General features: G+C 47.3%; 1 protein-coding gene across 5 annotated transcripts; it reads left to right on the top strand.

Moving 5' to 3' along the window:
- The first annotated feature begins 161 nt into the window (after positions 1-161).
- rpap1 (RNA polymerase II associated protein 1) lies at positions 162-25803 on the top strand. 5 transcript variants are annotated; one of them, XM_023828434.2, is made up of 25 exons: positions 162-429; positions 586-780; positions 981-1048; positions 1868-1960; positions 3711-3906; positions 4030-4194; positions 4591-4767; positions 9505-9620; positions 9695-9793; positions 9876-9977; positions 10542-10709; positions 14323-14502; positions 15127-15261; positions 15916-16080; positions 16420-16577; positions 17111-17281; positions 18294-18489; positions 19129-19238; positions 20261-20456; positions 22002-22148; positions 22654-22796; positions 23490-24261; positions 24955-25131; positions 25358-25414; positions 25495-25803. In XM_023828434.2, exons 2-25 carry the CDS (start codon positions 591-593, stop codon positions 25657-25659), a joined length of 4146 nt encoding a protein of 1381 aa, XP_023684202.1. In that variant the 5' UTR covers positions 162-429; positions 586-590; the 3' UTR covers positions 25660-25803. The 5 variants fall into 5 exon arrangements, with proteins under 5 accessions (XP_023684202.1, XP_023684200.1, XP_023684201.1 ...); XM_023828432.2 differs by having other exon boundaries at positions 981-1129; XM_023828433.2 differs by having other exon boundaries at positions 163-285; positions 981-1129.

Here is a 25803-nt window from a genome sequence, read left to right as displayed (position 1 = left end):
TATAGTTTCTTACTGTTATTAAATTACTATTTTGCTTTCAAAACCTCATTTACTAACTTCATTTGTTACATTTTAATATAAAAAAAAATTACAACCAAAGATCCATCGGCACTGAACGCCGCACAAACGAACGTAACGTACAGTTGCGGGGCGGATGTGACGTAATTGCACGGAAGTAGTTTTACTGCGTGGCGGAACAAAATAATCGCGTGTGTCTGTCTGAGCTTGTTGCTAAAAGGCGAACTTGAATAAACAACTTACAGAAGATAGTTGCGTCCGAGTCAGGTATTTGTTATGTTTAGCTGCTCAAACGTTAAAGACGTATTATCCACTTCTAGCTAGTTCGGCGATTTTTTTTCGAAATATTCTGGTAATATCACAAGGCAGTTGTCAAGTGAAGAAGATTCAGTATATTAAATTGGAAGCCAGGTAGGCGAAGCTATATGCTCAAAACTGTACGAATTATGTTACGTTCCTGATTTGCGGAAATGAAGCACATTACTAAGTATAATAGTACTTGTTAGTAGCACGCACGTGCTTCCGTTGTGTTTTTAAACGTAAAACGGCTCATAAAACGTTTCACAGGCGGCATGTTGAGGCGTCCCAAGTCTGGGGACTCGGAGGCGGATCTCCTGCGCGACCAGGAGCAGTTCCTAGCGTCCGGGGTTCCGCCGGCAGTAACGGTGGTACGTCGGGCCGATAAGCGGAGAGGGGAGCCGGGAATAGGAGACGGAGAGAGCCCTGATACGGACGAAATCAGGGATGTGGTCACAATAGCAGGTATTACGTTGTAGTACATTATGTGATAGAAGTGACTAGTCTCAGGGCAGGTTCTGACATTGTAAATCTGGCCTTTCTGAAATCAAGAATGTTTGTGAGGAGTTTCAGCATCAGTCTCTAGCTTTTAAAAAATCATTCCATATTTAAAATGGCACATATTAATAGTTTCCTTTAAAGCATTTTATCATTTATTTCCATAGATCTGCCGGATGAGATTCCTTCTCTAACCCCGACACCATCCAAGAAGTCGCGCTTCAAGGCAAATCGGGTGCGTTTTGTAGATGCGGATCCAGAAGCGGAGCTTGATAGGTGTGACACTCATGTCACCGCTGTCCTTTCAAAGATCGTAGTAAGTGCAACTACCTGTTCCTCCTGGGGGGTTGCTTAGGGCAGCAGGTGGCAGTGTCCTGTTATTCACCTGAGTCAAAATTGTAAGTAATTGGCAAGACCAGCATTCCTTGCATAAGCAGTTTGTTGTTATGCTATTCTCATACATGTGTCAACATTTAAGGTAAGCAAGATGTGTCCCGCCCCAGTGCAAACATCAAATTCCGCATATGGTGTTCATCTTCAACTTCTGCAAAGTACTCATGAGGCTTTATATAATGCAATATTATGATAAGGATATACTTATATTCGATTGAGATAATTTTGATATTAGTTGAACACCTTACTAGCTGGAAGTGCAATTGCTGAAAATGTCATCTTTAGCTTCTTTATGATTTGCCAGTTGAACATATTCTAATGGGTAATTACTGAAACATTTGGAAATGCAGAAATAATGATAAGGGTGGTGGGTGGCCCAGGCCTCCGGTAATGCTTCAGCGCACCTTGGCATAGTTTTTGAAAAGTAGTTGGAAAAAGTAATACCGTTTTTGTTTTTTCACTTCTCTCTAATAAGGGATTTTTGCATGGAATCCTGTCCAAAGTGTGTCTTTCTGCTAAATTTTCAATGGGCTATGTTTGTTGGGACAGACTGCTCATGCATTATATTGAAATGTACAGTGCCTGTTGGTTTTGCCGCTAGAGCAGAGGTATGTGCATCCAGGCTGTCCCTGTTCCTTATGTAGCATGTGTTTATGCATAGGAACGGGACACCAGCACTGTTCCGGTCTCCATACCACCTTTCACAAGTGCGGCATTCCCCAGAGTCTTTCATCGGTCGGAGGTGGAGGATAAGGTGAAATCTGCATTTTGAGAATTCACTGTGTATCTTGGTCATATCACATGTACAGTCACATATATAGGCATGTAAACCTGACCAGTGGTATGCCGGACAAAATAGATGGTCACCTTAATTTAATATTTTGTGGCACCACCTTTTGCAGCAACCACTGCCAACAAGTGATCTCTGTATGGTAGTTTGGTCCACTGAGCAAACTGCTCATTCTGTCTCAGGTTTGAAGGGTGGCATCTCCACACTGCAATTTTCAGATGTTTACATAGATGTTCAATAGCGTTAAAATCTGGGCTTATGGAGGGCCATATAAGAATAGTCTAGTGTTTTGCGGATATGTCTTGAGTGCTTTTAGTTGTATGCTTTGGGTCATTGTGCTGTTGGAGGACCCATGACCTGTGACTGAGGCTGAGCTATCTGACACGGGGCAGTATGTTTCGCTCCAGGATGCCTTGGTAGTTTTGAGACTTCATTGTGCTCTGCACAGATTCAAGGTTCCCCAAAACAAAACCAAGCCCCCTCCATGTTTCACAGTAGGTATGGTGTTTTCTTTTAAAGCTTAATTTTTCCTTCTGTATACATAGAGCTGATGTGACTGGCCACAAAGCTCCAGTTTTGTCTCATCATTCGGAAAGATATTCTCCCCGAAACCTTGGGGCTTGTCAACATGCATTTCGGTGAATTCCGCTCTGGCTTTTTAAATTTTTTCTATCAATAGTGGAGCCCACCTGGATCTTCTTCCAAGGAGCCCATTATTGTTCAAAATGCGACGGATGGTGCGATCAGAAAGTGACGTACCTTGACCTTGGAGCTCAGCTTGAATGGTTTTGGATGGTCTCCTTGGCTCTTTTTCTACCCTCTGCACTGTCCTTCTGATCAACCTGGGGCTGCATTTCCTCTTGCGTCCACATCCTTGGAGGCTGGCTTCAGTCCCATGAACCTTATACTTTTTAATATTATTGGCAACTGTGGTCACAGGAACATGAAGCTGCTTGGAGGTGGTCTTATAGCCTTTACCTTTAACATGGTTATCTATAATCTTCTTTCTGAGCTCCTTAGACAGCTTTCTCCTTTGCTTTCTCTGGTCCATGTTCAGTGTGATGCACACAATGATACCAAAAAACACAGTAGCATGTTCTTTCCCTTTAAATAGGCTGAATGACTGATGAAAAGCTTGAAGGCACCTGTGATACTAATTAAGATTAAACACTTAGTTTGAAACATGACTATAATGCAAGGATAAATGGGGGAACCAATAAATCTGTTCATACTATTTTACCATATCTTTGTAAAATAAACAACAAATAATTTCTTTTAAATTTTATTGGTTTACTCTATCACATACTAAAGACATGCAGGTATACATTAGATAATTGCTTTTAATTTAATCACTTTTCAGGAGAAATTAAGCATTGTTTCTATGAGTTGTAGCAAATTTGTTTGTGGGTGTGTGTGTGCACGCGTGCGTGTGTGTGTGTGGGGAAATATGTGCAATTCACATGCCAGTTTTAATCAAAATCAAAAATCGGGATGCAAAAGCCACTTGTTGAATTAAAATGGCATGAGCCATACATTTTTTTGGCTGTTTGAGACCAGAATTGCCATTGAAATGAGACCAGTACAGTTAATGGTAATTTTGCCAGATTATCATTCATAATTTTGGACACATTGTATTTCTTATGGAAACCTGGGATCATTGTGCTTTCGTGATCTATCGTTCATGATCATGACCATGGATGTTTTTTTGCTGTAGGGAAAAGGTCCGGGTCCAGGTACACGTGGCAAAAAGAGCATTTTTGCTCAAAAGATTGCAGCTCAGAAAGCAAAAGAAAGGTCCCTCACTTCATATGGAAACTCAGAGGCTCATTGTCCAAGCCTTGGTGCTCAGGGGTCAGATAATCTACCTGGGGTTTCCATGATGACTGAATCGCCCCATTTAGGATCTGAGGGTGAGTATCTAACTAGAACATAATGGACTGGATGTATAACAGAAATGCAGTCATTTCTGGAATTGTTCACTGTGGCTGAATAATAGAGTGTAATCTGTATCCTTTTTGTATTTATGGTTGTAGTACATGGTGGAAAGGAGATGTCCAGGCTGGTCTCCGGGCAGGGTCTAAGTCAGCAAGACGGCTCTTCTGAAGCCCAGAAGATCCATGAGGAGAATCAGGCTAAGCTTCGAAGCCTGCCTCAGAGTGAGGTCCTAGAGATGCAGAAAACGCTGTTGACTCAGCTAGGTAAGAACTTCAGGGGATGATACTTTCCAAAAAACAAGGTTGTGGCCAGAAATCTTATTCCTTTGTGTTGCTGTACTCACTGTCTCTGTCAGTGTGAGGAATTCGTAGATCTGGAGGCACCATGAATCAGATTGTGAGAGTCAGCTGAGGTGCTTTGGGCATCTTAATAGGTTTCCACCTGGGCTACTGGAGGCCCTGGGGCAGACCTGGGATATGCTGAAGGGATTATATTTCCCAGCTGGTTTTGGAAGCTCTAGGGATCCCCCAGAAGATGCTCGGCATGCTGCCACTGTAACTGTCACCAGGAGAAATGGAGGGAAAGTAATTCATTCCCATGGGCACCCAGTGAACGCCCCTTTTTCACTTCTGTTTTATACGCATGTCTCTGCCTCCCAGATCCCAGACTGGTAGATTTCGTCAGGTCTCAAAAAAGCCAGGGGCCCTCCAAGGTGACATCAGCCCCTGCCCAGAGCGAGCAGCCTGGTGACAAGACTGCTTCCGAGACCCTAGACCCTCTGGAGGAGGACATGGAGCATGATGGGCCTGATTCTTTGCCTCCCCCTCCCATTACAGGTAAGCAGGAGGGTTTTGTTGCAGTTTGACAGGGTAGTTGGCGCCAAAAACATAAACACCACAGTTGCTAATTGGGAGCAGCTTTCTGATTATTTCTGATAAATACACGTGACATTGTTTTTGGGCTTTGGAAAGTGTGCTGTCAGCTCTCTGTAATGAATAGCTTTTCCCCAGGCCTTTTAAACGAGTGATGAAACCCCTTGTGCTTTTATGGATGTTCTGGACAACTTTTCTTGCAAGGAAAGGACTTGAGGGCATGGCAGTGTGACTGCAGTAGTGTTTTGTTGTGATGTCTTGGAGAGCTACAGTGAAGAGGAGGTTCTTGGAGTTGGTCTGACCCTATGTAATGCATATATACTTCTGAGATGTGTGCAGATGCTGCAGGTATAAAGCAATATGGTTTTAGCTAACCAGACTGTAATGAATGAATGAATGAAGTGCCTCTATTCTATTCTCATTCAGTTAGTGGCAGAGAATACTTCATATTTCTTCATATACACAAGTAGCTCAATGTTTACATCAATAATCAATACAGCTGATTATTTGATTTTTCTGTTGGGCTGTTGTATTTGAGTAACAATTAAATGAACAGCTATGATTTTTATTCTACTATCAGTATCAGTTTTGCAGTTTGTAACATTTTTGTCCTTTGTACACACGGTGGTTGTGACATTTCATTTTGTTATGCAAAGTTTCAGGTTGAGAAGCCTGTATGTATGAGTAAGCCCTCGCTTTGCAATACGCGGCCATATTATTTGTTGTCGTATGTACTGCAGGGTGCAGTCGTATTTAAGAATTCTGTTGAATTTCAGAAAATTCAGGTAATCACTATTTAAAAGATGGAATATGAAAAATCTGAAAACTTACTGATTTTGCTTAAATAAGGGACTAGATGTTGCTGCAGAAAAATAGCAAGGCTTTCATTTTTTTGTTTTATTTATAGCAAAGAACCTCCCTCATTTCAGTTGAGATAAAAAAGAAATGCATGCAAGTTACAAAATCAGTGCAAAAAGAGCATGCATATTTAGCAGACTTAACATGAAGCAATTAAAGTTATAAGATTCAGAATATGAATTTAATGAGTTCATCATGTACCATAATCTTTTGTTCTGGAGCTCAGTGAAGTGTGTAATCAATGGAGGAGTCGTTGTAAAGAGAGTTAAAGTCGGGTGATAAGGGACATGTTTTCAAAAAGATGTCTGAAGGGGCATCACATCTACTGTGCCTCTTATCTGGAAGAACAGCAAAAGGGGAAAAGGTCTTTTGATGTAGACGGATCCAAGACCAACTCAACCTGTTCTTAGAGGCACAGCCTGTAACTCCGGTACAGACACTAATAGGATTAGCTTCAGAGCTGGGACTAGAGACAAGTTTTGAGGTTTTTATGTTTAGGAATAATTTATTCCGAATGGCTTATCTCGTTAATGTTTAAAACGATCTTTGAAGTTTGAGCGGAAAGGTTTTGAAATGGAACTCTTCTGCCACCAGCTGAGTTCTTGTCAGCGCATTCCCCGTCTTCTCAGATTTGCAGATGTGAGTGCAGATTTCATGCCACTCTGGCTAAATTTAGTGAAGAGCTGAAATGTGCCAGCTCACGTTACTGAAAATGCAATCCAGATCTTCTAGGATAAATCATTTTGTAAGAATTTTTTTTAAGAAAAATTAAAGGAAAAAGCTTATTCTTGGTATGAAACTTTCAGTGATAGTAAATTCTGTTCTGCTGTAACTGGACTGTTTTCCATCCATCTGTTTGCTGTTTGGAATTACTGCTGCACCCACTGTGCCCAGCCTCCACTCTGAGGGAAACAGCCCCAATTATTAATGAGAAAACGGTATGACTCCTAAAATGAACTGCACATCATCCTGCCCTTGCCCAGGGTTTAGCAGCTGCCGAATAGTGGTGCTTGGACAGTGAAGCGGGGAGAACGGCAGCTGGCTCTGGGCTGAGAAGCACATTGGTGCTTTAGGTTGTAAGGTGCTCAGCATTCAGAGCCTTTAGCAACATCGTATCCCAAGAGGAAGCTTTCGTAACCTTACACCTCTGTCTGAGGGAGGGTAATGGGGAAAAATGTTCCCAAGAGCCATGTTTCGGGGAAGCATGTTCTAGTACGGCATCATTATCGGGGGGAAAGAAAGGCTTAACGTCATATCCCATGGAAGGTAAGGACTCTTATTCTTATCTATAGATCTTATTTCTGTAATTGGAATCTAAATACCTAGAGCTGTTCCAAAAAGGTTTTCGAATGAATCTGTTGAATCAGCTGATGGGACTTGCTGGAGCCTGGTTCCAGTTCTGTCATGACAGTACCAAAGCACGTTGGCTCAGATCGACTTTATTGTCATTATAAGAGGCCGGACTGAATGCAGGACGGAGCATAAGAAGGCGAACCTGCTCCTTGTGAGGCTCTACTTCATGACCTTCAGATGATGTGACTGATGCCCCTTATACTGCACTAATGAGGCATTTGCCTCTACCTCCCCCAGTTAGTGCTACTTTTGTGTTATTAAAATAATGAATTGTGGTGAGTACAGCTGTACAACCCTGCCTCTGATTGGCCCATCTGTTATTCCAATAAGCTGCTTCCCAGCTGAACTGGACATTGGCCTGGAGGTCATTTATTTGTTTGTGGAGGGCCTATTTCAGTCCTGGTTTTCCCCACCCCCTTTGCATGCTGAGTAATTGCTGCGAAGTCCCCTGCTGTGGAGGATGCGGTTCGGCATCATGACGGCGATCCTGAGGTTGCTCGCCTCCGCTACGGTCCGCATTGACTGCCCGCTATTGATTTCAGTTAGTGTGATTAACACAGCCAATCCCCGCTAGATCCTGCCGGCCTCGAAACCTGGGAGGTCAGCAGGAGCATGCGGCCTGGGAGGAGGGAGAGGGGGGCACCCACGGAAACAGCACTGTGATCCGCAGAGCCCTCCCCTGCCATTTTTTTTTACCAATGGCTCTCCAGGCCACTTGTGATTGGTTGGATTTCTCTTCTGCCACTTCAAGCATGAAAAAAAGAAAAGGTAATAACGTTCAAAAGTAGAATTCCGGATTAGCCTAAATTATTTGTGTACGATCCATGTTTAATGCATTTGTTTGCTGGTAATCTGTTTTTAGGTGATTGCGCACTTGACTGGCACTGCAAGGAATATTTTAATCTATTAATGGTTAGGGCCCATTGAGCTGAGTTACATGGAAACCAGAGAATGGCAGAGGTTCGTCAGTGTGATGCGCTCTTGGTCATGCTGCCCTTGGGGGCTGCAGAGCTGCACAATGAATCCAGCTGCGTAGTGTAGATTCCAGTAGATAGGCTTTGGAGAAGATGCAGGTTTTATTGATCCAGGGGGATGGCTCTTCCCAGATTGTGACAGGAGGAGTGCCCTGGGCTTTTTATGGCCTTGTTTTATGCTGTTGGTTTAATTGTACAAGATGTCGTTCCTCGGTGTTTTCAGGAAAATGTGCTTGCGCAGGAAATGCACATGTGGGCCAGTGCAGTTGGAGTGTGATCTCATCTGCAGTTTTATAATTAACTTCTCAATCTTTTATTCATCCCTTCTAATTAGATTTTTTTTATGCAGACTGCTAAGTCTAGTGAAAAGTGGAGTTATGTGAGGGGTAGGTTGTTTATTAGCACGTTTACCCCCCCCCCCCCCCTTTTTCTGAGTCATCACAAGTACAAACAGACCATATGAAATGGATTACGTTACTTTAGAGCAGGGTTCTTCAAATCTGGGCCTTGATTCCAAATCCAGGCCTTGTTTTCAGTTCTCCCAGGTAGTTAGTTTAATAATTACTGATTCTGATTGGTCAGAGGCTTCACACCTGGCTCACAGGTAAAGGAAGACTGGAAAACCAGCAGTGCTCGGACCTCGACGACCGTGATTTGAATAATAGGGCTTTAGAGGCTTATTGTATGCATGTGATGAATCTGTGAATTTGAATAGCGTCTTCAGCCTTAATCTTAAGTATATATGTATGTAAGAAGTATATAAATATGTATAGTAGCAAATTTTATCGTCATCAGCACCCTCCCCCGATCGCTTGGCAAACTTCCCCCTGCCCCCACCCCGCAGGTGGCATATTTTAGGCCAGTGGCCCTTGGCTTAGTGTTGATGATGATGGAATTTGGCCCTAATAGGATAATTGAGGAACCCAGGTGTTTTATTAGTGGGCAATGTTGCTTTTGTAATGTATTTTTAAGTTTCTATTTTTGACACCTTTAGAAACAATATCATCACGTTTGCCAGCCCTAGTGATAGTTCATTAACTTTTTTTTTTAACTATTTTGTATTAGTCCTTCAGTTTTTCTTTATGTTTGTTAGGGCACAGTGATACAGCTCTTTAAACATTCTAAACTTTAATGTTTTTTTAGTAGTCTGTGAGCTCGTGCTTCTCTGTAATATTTTTTTTCTCGATACTGGTACTGTCATAGCAAATAGATGCTAAAATTGGACATTGGACAGTGTAGATATTGACATGGGGCTTTGTTTTATACAGTTCTGTACCAAAGGGGCTCAGTTTTCTTTCTGGTTTTCAGTATAGCGAAAGATGCGTGGCTCTGCAGGTTAGGACCAAGTGCCTGTGGTTAAAAGGTTGCTGGCTCTAATCCTCTGGCCAGCAGTTATTGTCCTTGCATTGACTTTGCTGCAAAAGTGTGATACTAGGGGCCGCCTGTGTTGTAGATTTGTAAGGACATCGCGAGCAGACATATCTGATGCCTAACGCCTCCGCATGTCCCCCTGTAGTGCAGGACCTGCCCTTCCAGCCTAAGAAAGAGTGGCTGCACATGAACAAACTGGAGCCGGAAAAGCTGGAGTGGATGAGGGACCAGCCGGCGCCCAGGAAGCGGAGCACCAGGAAGGTGAGGTTAGCCGGCTGGGGTAGGAAGGCCTGGCGAGGAGCCACAGTGTGACCAGAGACCCTCTGTGCACTCAGGCCATGCAGGCGCGCTTCGATTTCGACGGGGCCCTGATCCCTCCGACAGAAGACCTGCCTACACACCTCGGTCTGCATCACCATGGAGACGAGCCGGAGGTCAGTTGAGAAGCAGGCATGGAGTTTGCATGGGCGTTGGCTGTCGGCGTATCGTCCAGCTCATGCTCCTCTCTCTTGCCAGCTGGCCGGCTACTCGCTGCAGGAGCTCTTCCTCCTCTGTCGCAGTCAGGTGGTCCAGCAGCGCAGCCTGGCGCTCACCACTCTTGCCCACATCATTGCCAAGGTAACCCCCCCCCCCCCCCTTCTCATTCGCCAATCACATCACAATGCTAGGCTCTGCTGCTCTGTCAAGGACCCACTCAACTACACCATAAATTCACCAGCTCCTTGTATAAACCAGTGGGATGAATTATTTGCGAAAGACAATCCTTCACATTCCCTGTTTGTAAAATCAAAATAGCAGTTATTTGCTGCTGGTTCTCTGTTGGAGATGGATAAGTTAATGAATTATGCTTGTCTGGCAGACTGGTACCCCACCCAGAGTGTCCTCTACCACTACTGTGTAATCTGGGATAGGATCTCCAGATACATAGAGAACCATAAACAAATAGCTGCTTTATTGCCTTTTGTTACCTCTTATTTTTTTAGGCTTGGGCTTTGTTTTAAAGTAGAGTTTTAGGTTGGCTACCTTGCAGAAGTACAGCAGTCATTTGCATGCAGAGACATGAGCAGGCAGCCTTGATGTAAGGAGTATGGTTAAGCGGTACCTGCTCGGCAATTTTGCGGTGGTATTTGGTTAATTAGCATAAATGAGCAGCTGCCAGCTGTTGGTGTCCTTCCATCGCAGGCTCGTGCTGGTGACTTTGCCTGCTCCGTAAGGGGCAGTGTGCTGTCCACACTGTTGGATGCGGGCCTGGTTTTCCTGCTGCGGTTTGCCCTGGACGACAGTGTGGAGGGAGTCATGGCAGCGGCGGTTCACGCCCTCCGGAGCCTGCTGGTGTCCCCCGAAGACGAGGTGAGAGCCGTTTTCTGGCAGGTTCTCCATGGCGGGGGAGGGCATCCTGTTAAGCCTGCTGGTGAGTATGAGCCTCAGTTGAATGGGTCACGAGGGATTTGAGTAGGAGCATCTTAAAAACCCAGCAGACGTGCACTGAGTGTGATCTACCCACCTGGTGAGTCAGCTCATTTTGACAGCTCAGCTTGTGTTGGAGTAAATCCTTGAGGTCAGCCAACGTATCCTGCAAAATTTCTCATTCAGTGATTATATAGTAGGTAGTTACTATGGCAGCCATTCAGCCAAAATAGCAGCAGACCAAAAAAAACATACCCTTTAACATTAGCTGTTTGTTCTTGTTTTGTAATTGAGTTGACATGTAATTACCATTGCTTGTTAATAATGGGGGCTAGGGAATTAATCATGTATTTTTAATATGTGTTTTCAATTGTGTAACCCAGTCCTTCCCTAGTTAGCTTCCTAGTTAGGACTGATCAACAGTCAATCAGAGTATAATCTCTAGATGTTGTGAAAGCATCTCTTCCTACCTCCTTAACTGTGGCTTAACCACAGCTGTATCAGTGATTAGGGTCACTGCCTTGGGGGCGAGAGTCACTGCGGGCTGCCTGCACAGAATCGCTACGATGGGCAGTGTGCTTGGTCAGTGCCACTGAGGTCTGACTTCTTCAGGGTCTATGTACAGAGGGCCTAACTTTGAAGTAACTAAATTACAACCCAAGCGAGCTCAATGGTTATTTGAGCTAAATCTGTTCAGCCTCAAGCAAAGGAGACTGAGGGGGGGACATGATCCAGGTCTATAATATTCTAACAGGTTTGGATGCTGTTCAACCGAATAGTTACTTCAACATTAGTTCAAATACAAGAACTCGTGGCCATAGGTGGAAATTAGCGGGAGAACATTTCAAACTGGATTTAAGGAAGCACTTCTTTACACAGCGTGTAGTCAGAGTATGGAATAGTCTTCCTGATAACGTAGTGCAAGCTGAATCCTTGGGTTCCTTTAAATCAGAGCTAGATAAGATTTTAACAACTCTGAGCTATTAGTTAAGTTCTCCCCATGCGAGCTCGATGGGCCGAATGGCCTCCTCTCGTTTGTATAGTTCTTATGTTCTTATGTTCAATGGGCCGAATGGCCTCCTCTCGTTTGTATAGTTCTTAAATCACAATTATGATCCTACAACCATGGTTACAATATGAGTTTTCAAAGCAGAGTGAGGCAACTAACAGAGTTCCAAAGAGTGCCTAAACTGCTCTGTTTGCAGACTGCCAGACAGGGGCGGGATGTGTAGGGCAAGCTGACCAGTTGGACAGACTGACCAATCAGAGCATACTGGGCTCATTAGGGGGTGGGTCTCTGGCAGCATTTCAGACGGAGTGAATAGTAATGTACAGTATGAGAAAAGTTATGTTTTTGGCAGATTGAAGCATGTAAATCTATTCTAGTAGACTCCAAAAATTAATTATGAACACTGAAAATGAGCATAATATGGCCCCTTTAATGAAAACTGCATGTTGTGAGTTTCACAAAGCTGGAATTTATAGCAGGACTCCTGTTTGGAACCTGCCTGTATCCAAGGTCAGTGTACATCACCTGATGCAAGAAGCACAACGTCTGCATCCTTAAGGGATGGAATGGAGTCTGGTGGTCTGATGCGTAGTGCGGTCTGATAGATCTCTCCCCCTTTATCCTACAATTGGATATCTTTACTGTTGGAGAAGGTCACAGGAAGCCCTTACTCCACAATACCTGTTGGTATGGTACCATCTTGCGGGAGTCATTGTTTCCCATGATTGTTCTTCATGGCCACTTAACAGCCATGAAATATGAGGCTACTTTCCAGGACCAGGTGCACCTGATGATGCAAACACTGCTCCCTTATGACGTTCACATATTCCAAGATTATAATGCCTGATTGAAAAAATGGGTGGATTGATGCAATTTTAAATCTAATGATGTGACCCCTGTTATTAATTCAGAGAATCTTTGCACATTTGATTACCAGTATACGAATCAAGGTTAAGTGCAAGCCCTGCAGTCCCTAGTCATTACTGTTTAGTGATAAATATAACTAGGGTGTTTTTTTCATGCTTTTTAGATCAAGCTGAGGTCAAACACAGCTGTCCTAGTCCTGGTGCTTTTTCGGTTGTGACTGGTTTCCCTAAGGATGTTGCGTTTCATTAGTGCATGCACCCACCATTGTTGTTGGGGAACCATGAGAATTACGGCTTGTGATTGGGTGCTGGGGTGATGCTGATGATTAATTGGCTGAGCTTTAGCCTTCTGGGGCGAAGGCTGTGGTATGAGACCATGCTGTTTTCCCCTCTCTATCTACTCTCTGAGCTCATGTGCCATGAAATATCATTTTATGTTTCGTTGCTTAATTAATTAGAACACAGTTAAAGCTTTTTAGTCTAGCATTTGTAATTGAAAAGGCCCAATATTATTAACAGAACCAAATCCATAAATGAGTTTCCATAATTTCCAAAGCATTCTGTCAAACCTTGATTGGTCCTACTTATCCTTATTATAGTAATTGGTCCAATTAGGGCTAGCCTGCCTTCATTAACTTAGGTGGTTTTTTGTGCAAGACCAGTAATCAGTGTCCATAGTGATTGTACCAGGATGAGGATCCTTTCCTGCACCACTGTTCCATATCCTGCTTGCTCTGGAAGTCTTCATTCTCATTTTGGCATCTGTATGCACGAAGTTGGTCTGCACCTTGTCTCGATTTGGCCCGAGGTTTGACACGTCTACATTTAGTTTGGGAGTCTCATTGCTCGGCTGGATCGATGGTCTTCTCCACCATCCTGTCTTTCATCCTCATTTCTCTGTACGAGATGAGCTTCCCACTGGTTCCCTGCCCTGCCGCCTGTTATCTCTGACAGCGGAGGCTGCTGTGTTAAGCAGATTTTACCTGCATGTGTCATAGCTGATGTTGGCTCTGAGGAGCTCAGCGAGGGCAGTTCACCACCGGCTGACTGAAGATGGATGAAGCCTTCAGATCAGAAAGTTTTGCAGGAGCTGGAGCAACATGGAGCCGATATAAATGGCTCAGATGTAGGACATTACTGTTGGCTTGAATAGGCAGAACTATAGTACATACTGTACATTATACACAAGGGCATTGGTTTGGTTTTAGCATTGGTAGGGACCAAATCAGCCCTGAACCCCCCACCCCCTAAACACACACGGTACTCCCTCAGTATTGGTGACGTCCCTATTGTCCATACCGCAATCTGTGCCCTTGATTGTACATGTAGGTTTGGGTTCCTCGCTCGTTCTGTGTGAGTGGGGTTTATTCTTCCAGTGTTCTCTGCGGTTCCCTGTCCTGCCCTCCAATGAGTTAGGTGCAGCGTGATTGATTTCCCAGGGTACCTCCCACCTTGTGCCTTAAGCCCTTCCCCACCTAACCCCCCCCCCACCCCACCCCTTGTGTGGGTAAGCAGTTGGAAGATGGATGAGTAATATAAGCATTACAGATTATTCCAAATGTGTTTTCATAATATAAGATGATGTATTTTGTGTATATTTCTGTAAGGCTGTGTTGCCAGATGCTTTTGATGACTATAGGTACGGTTTAGCTATTTTTCCCCCTCTTTTTGTCTTGCTTAGGAGTCTCTTGACAGCACGTTCTCATGGTACCTCGGAATGTCTGCGTTTCCGCTGCTGCCCTTTTCCCAGGAAGAGGAAGATGAGGAAGATGTGGACTTGGAGGACACCCCAAAGGAGACGGCTAAAAAGAAGGAGGAGGAGAAGCCCGACCACGACGTGGCACAGGCCGACATTGTGAAGGTGGCCGGACTTGCTTGCTTTGCCTCCCGCTCCTCCCCGCACTCCGCCGGCCCTCCCCGCTCTCCGCCGGCCCTCCCCGCTCTCTGCCGGCCCTGCTTCCCGGCCCTCCCCGCTCTCCGCCGGCCCTCCCCGCTCTCCGCCGGCCCTCCCCGCTCTCCGCCGGCCCTGCTTCCCGGCCCTCCCCGCTCTCCGCCGGCCCTCCCCGCTCTCCGCCGGCCCTGCTTCCCGGCCCTCCCCGCTCTCTGCCGGCCCTCCCCGCTCTCTGCCGGCCCTGCTTCCTGGCCCTCCCTGCTCTCCGCCGGCCCTGCTTCCCGTCCCTCGCCAGCCCTCCCTGCTCTCCGCCGGCCCTGCTTCCCGTCCCTCGCCGGCCCTCCCCGCTCTCCGCCGGCCCTGCTTCCTGGCCCTCCCCGCTCTCTGCCGGCCCTCCCCGCTCTCCGCCGGCCCTGCTTCCCGACGCTTCCCGCTCTCCGCCGGCCCTCCCCGCTCTCCGCCGGCCCTCCCCGCTCTCTACTGGCTCTAACAGTCCCCTCACTCCTGCTGTTTCATGGCTATAGATGTATTATTAATCTGTGACATGATTGCCAGTGTCCTGAGTGTGTTGTGATGGGTCCGTCTCGCTCACAGGGCCTGCTGAAGATGAAGCTGTTGCCCAGGCTCCGGTACATCCTGGAGGTGGTGCGGCCGCCCCCTCGCACAGTCCTCCATGTCCTGGAGATCCTCATCCGAATTGCCCGCCACTCCCCTGCTTCCGCCACCCAGGTATACTTTCTGCACCATCGCGTATAACATTATATATCAAACAGATACTTTCCCCTCCTGCGATTATATAACGAAAGGATGCTATACCGAGGTCCTTGTTGCTGATTGACCCTGGGTGCTTTAATGTTCACAGCCTGGTTGGCAAAAATGAAGGATATAGATGTTTTGTTTGTATTTCAAACTGCTGCACAGTATAGACCAAAAAAACCCTCCCCCACATCGAACTCTCTTTCACAAGCTGCTTTTGCAATACATAAAGCATCAGTATAGAACATTTAAGGAATGCAGATAAAATGCATATTTTTTATAACTGACAATCTGAGTAAAAATAAGAGTAATAATATTAGTAACGGTAATAATAGCAGTACCAGCAACGGTAATAAACAAACAAATGAAAACAAAATGTTAATTGAGGGTGGTCACCATTAACTGTCAGAGGATGAGGAGGTGGGATGCAAAGCTTTTTATTTTTTTTATTGGAGGTGTCCTTGTGGGTGTGGGGTCTTGTAAAAATCAAACCTGGGTGGAAAACTAGGCTAAAAATAAAGCCGGTAATTAAATTAACGCCTCCTGTGATTTGTGATTTGCCTGTGAGTTTTAACGTTTAAATTTAGGGATGCCCACAGTCTGCCGTCCCTGCTGGTGTGTGTGCAGGTGCTGGAGTGTCCTCGCCTGATGGAGACGGTGATGTCACACTTCCTGCCCTGCTCCTGGACCCCACATGACCCCCCTACCTGCCTGCACGGACTGCCTGTCCCGGCGGCCATGAAGCTCCTGCGCGTGCTGGCCGGCGCTGGGAGACACGCCTGTGCCCGGCTGGTGAGCGTCTGAGGGCTCAAGTAAAACCTTAATTACAAAATGGCTCCCTGCAATCGGGGTGTAATTATACCGCAGTGTGTTTTCCACAGTGACCTGAGCTGTTGTGGTTTGGATATTGAAAAGGCCTTTAGCTGATGCCGGTGTTAATTAATGCCTAATTTCTCTGCTGTCTAATGAAGTCAAAGCATGGTAATGAACTTTAAATTAGTCCGATATCCCGCGCCACCAAAGCGCTGCCTCGCTAATGTCCGCTGAGGGTTAAGTGAGGTCGTTCAAGTGACTCCGCCCCCTCTCCTGGCATACTAACGTCGATTACGACCATTATCTGGCTCACTTCAGCTGAACAACCTGGGCGGACGGGAGCGCCTGTCCCGTTTTGTGGCTGTGGAGCCCTGCGAACTGCCGCTGGCGCCGGGAGAAGCCCTGCGGATTGCCACGGAGGCACTGAGGCTGTGGGCCGTGGCCACTGGCTATGGACAGGCCTGCGACCTGTACAGGTGACCCTGGGCGGGCTGGGGTCTTAGCGCACTTATAGATCACTGAATTATGGGCAATCGTTTCTTATCCATCTTCATGGTGTACGGTGACCTCATTTCGGGGGCTTAAATGAAACCGAACAAATTAGTAGTAGTAATTTTAAAAGAAATTCACTTTCCAGGTACAATAAGTTATGGAGAATGCATGGCATTGTTACAGTGAGCTGTAACCTTGGCAGGTTAGAACAGCTTGGTTGAAGTACATTTAGACTCTTAGGGAGGAAAGGTGGGGATTGAGCTCAGGGTCCGCCCACAGTTTCCCGAATTTAGAAATTACGACCTACTTTAAAGCTGCTCCCAAGTCACACACAGGCAGCTCGCAGCCATGTGATCATGTGTTCCGTCCCTGTCACACACAGGCAGCTCGCAGCCATGTGATCATGTGTTCCGTCCCTGTCACACACAGGCAGCTCGCAGCCATGTGATCATGTGTTCCGTCCCTGTCACACCCAGGCAGCTCGCAGCCATGTGATCATGTGTTCCGTCCCTGTCAGAGACCTCTATCCCATCCTGGTGAAGGCCCTGCAGTCAGTCCCCAGAGCGTGGCCCCCGACGGACCCTCTCTGGCCCCTGGAGCTGCAGCGGGCGCAGGCTCTGGTAACACTGCTGACCCATGTGACCCACACAGCCGGCTGCCATCAGGAGCTGCAGGCTGCCCTGGCCAGGTGGGGCCGTCTCTGCTGTCTAGGGATTTCCTGTGATCACATAAACGCAATATACAGTGGATCCTTCCCCTAGGCAGGAAAAACTGCCTACATTTTTTTTGAGTGAAGTGTTAGTTTAGGGCCCTGAAATGGCACAAAACGATATGAGAAACGCGAGATATTGAGATCACTGCGAGATATCACGTGAAATACTGCCGTAAACATGCTTGGCTTCCTCCAGGCCAGCACTGTATGTATAATTCATGCATTTATGAGTTACTAAGCTGTTTGTGTCTGCACTCTTCATGGGTCTGTGGCTTTTGCAAAACTTAATACAGACACTCCCCGCGTTACGATGGTCCGCGTTACAATATTTTGACTTTACAGTGGGTATTCCGATGCCATACAGTTTTTTTTCTATATTTTCAGCACCATATTCTATTAATTACTTGAGATATTAAACACTTTATTATAAAATAGGCTTCGTGATAATGATTTTACCCAACCGTAGGCTAATGTAAGTGTTCTAAGCATGTTTAAGGTAGGCTAGGCTAGGTTATGATGTTTGTTGTTAGGTGTACTGTAGTAAAATGCATTTTTGCCCATCATAACCCGGGGAGTGTCTGTATATTGAAATTGCGATGGGGAAAGTTGCGATGCAGAAGATTCAACTGTATAAGTCATTTATAGTCACTGTGCCCCCAGTAATATGTGTATTGGGATTATGCACTTATTGTTTGACCTTCAACTATTGGGAGAATTAATCTTTGAAGCCCCCAGCTGGTGGCTTTATTATGTGAATCCAGTCTCTGCCTAGTTTAATCAATGGGCCCCAGCGAAGAATCCACTGAGAAGTCATTTATATCAGTCATCGCTTTTTGACTGGGCACCGTAAAGCGGCCTCCCAGCATCCTCTGCACCAGGTTTCCATGCCTTGGGCCTGCTGTGACTGCATGGTGTCCACGTACTTCTGATCTGTCTGCAGTGCAGGATCACCGTACCCATTTATGCTCATCCTGTCTCTCCACTGTAGCTCAGAAGAGTCCGAGTGCCCTCCCCCTCCCGTTGTGGACTGGAGTCATGTGACTGGCCTGCAGCGCCCCCTCTTGGCCTCATTGAAAGGCTGCATAAAGACATTAGGAGACCCCAGTCAGAGGGAGAGCTCAGTGAGCTTGTTGGCGTCTCTTCTCCTGTACCTGGGGACCTATTACTCCCAGCTTCACCTTCAGGTCAGTTGGGAGTGTCAGAGTACCAGCGAAGTACTGAGGGCTTGATTCTGTCATCGGTGTGCATCTGTTATATAAGTATGGAGCTGTTACAATCTGCATGGTGAAACATGCGCCAAACACAGAGAAGGGTCAGACAGCCAATTTGGTTGTGAATTACCAAACTCGGGTTGTGGGCAGTGGTGGCTTAATGGCTTGGGAAGCGCACTCGTAATTGAAAGATAGGTTCGAATCCCCGACCAGCAAGGCACCACTGAGGTACCCTGAGCAAGGTACCGCCCCTAAGCACTGCTCCCCGGGAGCTGAATGAGCAGCCCCCTGCTATGTCACATTGTCACATATGGGTTAAATGCAGAGGACACATTTCGTTGTTGTGCACTGTGTGCTGTGATGTGTCAACAGTGACAATTAATCACTAAATTCAAATTTAACATATTTGTTTATAATATAAAATTTAGTTCTGACCAGGATAAGCAGTTGGTAGATTAAATAAAATAAATAAAAACGGCATAAATAAAATTCCGTTTTTATTCATTCTGAAGGGGTATTATTTACTGAAGTCAGATTGGTTCTGTGTGACGTGCTTTCATGAGAACTTGCCCCAGAGTCTGATGCAGCCCCCCACCCCTTCTGTCTCCGCAGAACTCCTTCCGGCCCGTGGAGTGTCTGCAGGAGCTGGAGGCACTCGCCTCGGATGTCCTGCTCCCGCTGCTCTCCCATCAGGCTGTGCGCGGCTTGATCGATAGGCTCCGGTCAGACTGCTTCCGGGTTTTCTCACGCTGCTTCAGCACTTTCAGCATACCCTTAATTACATGGGGTTTGACCCATTAATACCTTGTAACATTTTGGTCATTCTGATGAGTTTTATTAGCAGTTTATGCATGGATGTTTTTGTACACATAAACTGTATGTCTGATGAGCTTAGTTCAGCTACATATAAATTTCTGTTATGTACCTATGCAGTTCTCCATCAGCGTTGCTGATCTTCCCCTTGCTGGTAATCCTTTCTGTGTCGCTGATTTCCCCTTTCTTTGCCAGCACTCCTTTCTGTGTCACTAATCTCCCCCTTCCTCGCCAGGCATCCTCTCTGTCACTGATCTCCCCCTCGCCAGCCCTCCTCTCTGTGTCACTGATCTCCCCCTCGCCAGCCCTCCTCTCTGTGTCGCTGATCTCCCCCTCGCCAGCCCTCCTCTCTGTGTCGCTGATCTCCCCCTCGCCAGCCCTCCTCTCTGTGTCGCTGATCTCCCCCTCGCCAGCCCTCCTCTCTGTGTCGCTGATCTCCCCCTCGCCAGCCCTCCTCTCTGTGTCGCTGATCTCCCCCTCGCCAGCCCTCCTCTCTGTGTCGCTGATCTCCCCCTCGCCAGGCATCCTCTCTGTGTCACTGATCTCCCCCTCGCCAGCCCTCCTCTCTGTGTCGCTGATCTCCCCCTCGCCAGCCCTCCTCTCTGTGTCGCTGATCTCCCCCTCGCCAGGCATCCTCTCTGTCACTGATCTCCCCCTCACCAGCCCTCCTCTCTGTCGCGCTGATCTCCCCCTCGCCAGCCCTCCTCTCTGTCGCGCTGATCTCCCCCTCGCCAGCCCTCCTCTCTGTCGCGCTGATCTCCCCCTCGCCAGCCCTCCTCTCTGTCGCGCTGATCTCCCCCTCGCCAGCCCTCCTCTCTGTGTCGCTGATCTCTCCTTTGCTGGCGCTCCTCTCTGTCGCTGATCTCTTCAGCAGTACTGGTGTATTCTTTGAGGAGCTCTGTAATGACAGAAGTGCATTTTGTCCCTACAGGTCCTGCTCAGCTCTGTGTAACCCACTGTCCTGTTGCCCGAGCACAGAGGCAGTGGCCAGCCTGCCCAGGTTCGGGTCTTCTGGAGGAAGGCCTGCTCTCAGCCTGGCCAGTTCCAGCTCTCCGCTTCCCTTCTTCACCGCCCTTTGTTATCTGCTGGAAGCTGTCACCAGAATACACAAGGGGATCGTCCACAAGGTGAAGCCTTACAAATAACCGTTCAAGGCCTGTTTTATCACAGTGCATATTCCAGGCCCTGTCACTGCTTCAGTTACTTCTGCATATCATGTCATCTGGTACTTGTGTGCTGTTCTGAAACAGGATGTTCTTTTGCCAGAACATGTGCACAACAGAGACCTTTCTCTTTTGTGTTTTTTCCTTCCCACATCGAGAAGGTTACTGTAGAAGGTGCATGGCAGGGGAGTTACAGAACAGAGATACATGTCGTTCCTTTTGAAGGAATGCAGGATTTATGTTTGAATATTCCTCCAGGGAACACATGAGATTTCATAGGTAGGACTGTAGTGTATATTTACATCTTGGAGACACACTGGTCGTCCCATCAAAATGTCTGAAGTTCAGAAATTGCCCTTTTTCACTGTGACATCAGCTTCCTTCTAAATGACCTGGAATGATGTTCTGTGTTGCCCCCACCCCACAGACAGAGGCAGATTTAGGATCGATAATTAGTGCTCCTCTCTGTCTGACTGTTTTACAAGCAGATCCCAGAGGGAGGCATGTAGTAATTACAGTAGGTGGGGTGGTTTCAGGGAGCGTGTGGCTTCCACTGACACCCATACTTTCATTTATCTGTTAACGGGGTCCTGTGTGAGATATACCAAAGTGCATTTTAATTTGTTAAAAGGAGCCTGTTCTTAAGCATTTTATTTTCCCTCTGTTGAGTTTGATCTTGCATTCAGATCACAGCATGAAAGAACAGGGCTGAATAATGAACATGTGCGCTCACTCTGCTGCAGGAGTGATCCTCAGGTGCCTGCCTGCGTCCGGTGATGTGCGCAGTCGTCGCTGGCTAATTCCCACACTCTGTCATCTGTTACCCTGGTTGATATGCTGTCAGAGAGGAAGGCAAGAAGCAAAGCGTTAGCAGACACTGTGGTCCGCTTGGGCCTCTTACATGCCGGATTCCCCGTAAGCTTCCCTGTAGCGAATGACTCCAGGCTTCACTCTGCCGAGGCAAAGGGTTTTAGAAGATATTAGCAGAGGTTTAGCCTTTGTCTTGGATGTCTTTCTGAAGCCCTGTTTTGCCTTCAGCCAGGGCACTGCTAGGAGGTTAAAAACTTACATGGCTCTCAAACTGGAAGAGCAGATTACTGTCATATGTCTGGATGTTGAGGTTTAGCATTTAACTTGAACCAGGCATTGTTTTCGTGTTCTCTGTGTGCGTTGTCTCCAATATTCTGATCAAGTATGTCTGTCAATTATCTACCTGAACTATTTGGAAGAGTGTTTCTCAGCCTGGTCCTTGGGGACTCTCAGCAGGTGCACGTTTTTGGGGGGTGGGGGGGGGGGTCCCCAAAGTCTGGTTTGAAAAACACTGTTATAAACCTGTTTATACACTTTTACTGCCCCCTTGTGGCTGAATGTTTTCTGATGCAGAGCATCTTGACACAGATTCTATGACGCTTGATTTGTTTAAATTGATTTTGTCCCAAATACTGAAGAAGATGAGTTTCTGTCATTGGAAACTTGGTATACATCCTTTTACCTGTGATCTCTACCCAGTTCTCCAGCTTGCTCCTCTCCGACCTGATGTCTGGCTACCTGCGGGCCTGCTGCGAGGCCTCACCCACCCTGACCCCCTCCAGCGCCTGGCTGTTACGCCATGAGCACCACCTGCTGTACCTGCTTCTGAAGCTGGCGCACAGGCTGGTACGTCCAGATTACCTGCCCGGGCAGCACACGGGCACGGCACTGACTCGGCACTGACTCGGTCCAGCGAGCCCATTGCGGGTCTCTGGCCAATCATTGGTTATTCTCAGTGAGCCTGCCTCAGATCTCTAATCTATAGAATAGAATAGTGATTTTATTAAATTCTCTTTTCACCTCCCCCCTCGTGTTCTTCATGAGTTGAGGTGAGAGCAGCTTGGGGGTCACAGCACAGGGTCAGCCAGTGTGCACCACCCCTGGAACTGGGGGTTAAGGCCTTTACTCAAAGGCTCACAAACGTGGTTATTCTGCTAAGGTCGGGCTCGAACCAGCAACTTTCTGATCACGGGCACAGAGGCTTAGCCTGCTGAACCACTCACCGCCCCCACATCAAAGGTCTCTTTATCCTAAAGTGTGTAGTAGCTTTTGTAAGATGGTATAGAGGAAGCTGCTGTCAGAGATTCACATTACGGTTTTCTAAATGGAGTGCGTGCTCTGTGTTCCCCAGATGCCCGCCAGCCCGGAGGTAGCCAAGCAGGCCAGCCTGTACCACCAGGCTGCCCTCTCCCTGCTGCCCCGGCTGCTGCCTGGCAGCGAACACATGGCTCACGACCTCTTCTCCTCCATCATCTTTAACTCGGACTTTATGCCGTAAGATTGGTTTGCTTTATGCACTTTGGCATTTGTATAACATAATTTCAGGGTTAAGGAAAATTAAGCTGTAAAGTGGTTACTTGAAATAAATGCACAGGGGGGTGGGGTCCCTGTGGGGTCCCCCCCACTCATGGGCAAATAACTGATAGTCATATAAAGTAAGCTTGTTGCTCCCCTCCCAGGTCAGCTGTGCCTCTGAAGTGTGCAGTAATGTGCAATGCAGTCTTTGTAATTTTATTGTGTAATCTAAAGGTGGCGCCAAAGCTCTGTGTTGTTTTAATTTTAACAGCACTTTTTAGGAGCATCCTTTTTAGGCACACAAGTGTGTAATTATAGCAGTAATGAGAGAAATGTTAAATGGGATCCTCGTGGAGGAACCACTAAAATTATTAGTCTGGTCAAAATTTAAATTTTTATAAAATATTACCAAGTTTTACAGTGACACTAACCATGCATTGAAAATCTGTAGATTGTTTTAGAAATTAATATTGCTGCTGCTGTGGTATTGTCACCTGGGCTTTTTACAAACCCCAGTGCTCAGTAATTCACTGTTTGATACTTTTTGAAGTTTATCGTGAAGTCTGTCCCTTTTCTGATGTGACATCTCTCAGCTCTGTTTCCAGGATAAACAGGCTCCAGTTTCATTCACTAAAAAACTGTGACTGCTGTGTCTGTCTCCTGTCTTGCCAGGGAAGGGCGCTGTGGAGGACCTGAAGCAGCAGATTTATCTGACCTGCAGCTTAAGGAGGGCTGCTGTCCCTCCCAGCCTCCACTGGGCCCTCTGCTGCGGGACGCTTGTGCCCATCTCCCTTCCCTGCGTGGCTGCTACCTCACCCACCTGGCCTACATGGAGCCAGCGGTTCTCCGCTCCCGGGACTTGCACCTGGGCCGGACCCCTTACGTTTACTCCTGCTTCCTCTCCGAAGCCTCGGGGCCCGCTCTGCCCGCCGACTGGCCGTTCCTGCCGCTGGTCAGCCTGTACGAGCGTGTGGGTGTGCCGGGCGGGGGAGACGTGCGTGTGGAGTCCCTCCCACCGGCCTCACTGGAGTCCGTCACGCACTGCCTGCAGTGGCTGCTGCTCCTGGAGAGCTGGCGGGAGAGCTCTCTGGCGGCGGTCCTGCCAGCGGCTAAGCTGGCTCGCCTTTCCTGCCTCTTCCTCTGCTCCAGCGATCTCTTCCTTGAGCGCCCTGTACAGCGGCTGACATGGGCACTCCTGCGGACCCTTTGCCACCCGCGCCGGGTTGCTGCGTTGGATCTGGCAGTGCCACCGCCGGGCCTGGCCTCCTTCCATGACCTGTACTCCGCGTTGCTCTCCCAGTTTGAGGCAGTGTCCTTCGGCGACCCGCTGTTCGGCTGCTTCATCCTACTGCCCCTGCAGCGGCGCTTTAGCGCCACCATGCGGCTGGCGGTGTTCGGGGAGCATGTGGGGCTGCTGCGTTCCCTAGGGGTGCAGCTGCAGCAGGTGAGCTGAAAGGGAGGAGCGGACACTCAAATATGCCCTGTTGTGTTTTCATCTAATGGGCTATATGAGTAATTCTCCTCCACCTTGTGTCTGATGTCCTTCTACTGTCATTCTTTTATCCTAGACCCCAACCCCCCCCCTCCCCCACATCCCCATCCCCATCCAGTGGACATTTTGTTCTAGTCTGCCATCTACGTGTCCCAGTCAAATGATTATAGGCTTTCTGACTGATGTCTGAATTCTAGTGTCTCTGTGGTGAACAGAACAAAAATGAGCACTGGAGGGAGAGCTAGTGCTGTAGTATTTTTAGTTTTTCCGAATTATTTTTGTGAGAAATATAACACTAAAAAAGACATATAATAAACATTTCTGAAGTAAATGTTAGCCATAATTATATTTGATTCCTATGTACTTTTAAATATTAATGTCAAATTTCAAATCATGGCATCACAGTGTGAGGAACTGAGAGCTGTATTACAGTAGCCCAGAGTCTCCACAGTTGGGTTTGTGTCAAGACCCATTTTTGTGAGTCATTATAGATTGCTCAGTCACCCCCAAGCAAGCCGTGTATTAGAGAGAGACTTATGTGTCGTGTAGATATTATAAATTCCCCCGTAATGGGTTTGCATGCTGAGTTCTCTCCACAGGTGACATCCTTTCTAATTCTCTCCTCTCTGCCATCATCACCCTAAGCTTCCGGTCCCCCTGGAGGCATTCACCTCCCCCCCAGAGGATTCCCTCCCCCTGTTGCAGCTGTACTTCCGCTCCCTGGTGACGGGGGCCCTGCGGCGGTCCTGGTGTCCCGTACTCTACGTGGTGGCCCTGGTCCACCTTAACTCCTTCATCTTCTCCCAGGAACCGGTGTCACAGGTACTGTCCAAGGCTGGGTCTCCAGCAGCCTGGCTTAAAATGACAGGGCTTTTAAATAGGTTATCTGGAAGCTGCTGCCGTCTTGGGGATGTGTGACGTATTGCTGGGCATTTTCACTCCCAGTCAGGAGTAGAATTGCACTGGCTGTAGGGCCAGCCCTTGCCTGCGTGCACTTCACTGCCCCCACAACGTGGAAGTCAGATGTTTTCTCCCCCCACCCCCGCAGGAAGTGGAGGCGGCACGGCAGAGTTTGCTACGGAAGACATATTACCTGACAGATGAGGTGGGTCCTCCCCCCAAAATCAGTATGAAGCCTCCAAAAACCCCTTCTGCCTGCCACTAACCACAATCATCTTGTTCCAGGTTCTGAAGAACCATCTGCTTCTCTTCAAACTGCCCTCTCAGCAGGATGAGCTTGGCTTCCAGATGTACGACTGCCTGCCTCCTACCCGTGCCCGGAGGCTGGAGAGCGTGCTGGGCATGGGAAAGGGTGAGGGGGCTCACCAAGGATGCGACAGTGTCCCGTGATGCCCCTGCCCCAAGCCCTCGCATCTCATAAGGGACGAATTGTTGGACTCTTGGTCAAGAAGCAATCAGTGACCTCTGCAGACTTGAAGGTTTTATAGTGTTAACCCAAGCTACCAAACAGGAATAAATACGTTTTTTTTTGGA

Source organism: Paramormyrops kingsleyae, chromosome 14 (assembly GCF_048594095.1).
Source record: "Paramormyrops kingsleyae isolate MSU_618 chromosome 14, PKINGS_0.4, whole genome shotgun sequence".
Lineage (NCBI taxonomy): Eukaryota > Metazoa > Chordata > Actinopteri > Osteoglossiformes > Mormyridae > Paramormyrops > Paramormyrops kingsleyae.
The sequence above is the reverse complement of the archived record's forward strand: the minus strand, read 5'-3'. Positions and strand labels throughout refer to the sequence as shown.

Excerpts from the sequence above, each read along its gene's own strand:
- rpap1 (XM_023828432.2), top strand. The coding sequence starts at position 591 with ATGTTGAGGCGTCCCAAGTCTGGGGACTCGGAGGCGGATCTCCTGCGC. Across the intron at positions 1,130-1,867 it reads CTGTCCTTTCAAAGATCGTA|GAACGGGACACCAGCACTGT; the intron begins GTAAGTGCAACT and ends GTTTATGCATAG. Across the intron at positions 1,961-3,710 it reads GGTCGGAGGTGGAGGATAAG|GGAAAAGGTCCGGGTCCAGG; the intron begins GTGAAATCTGCA and ends TTTTTGCTGTAG.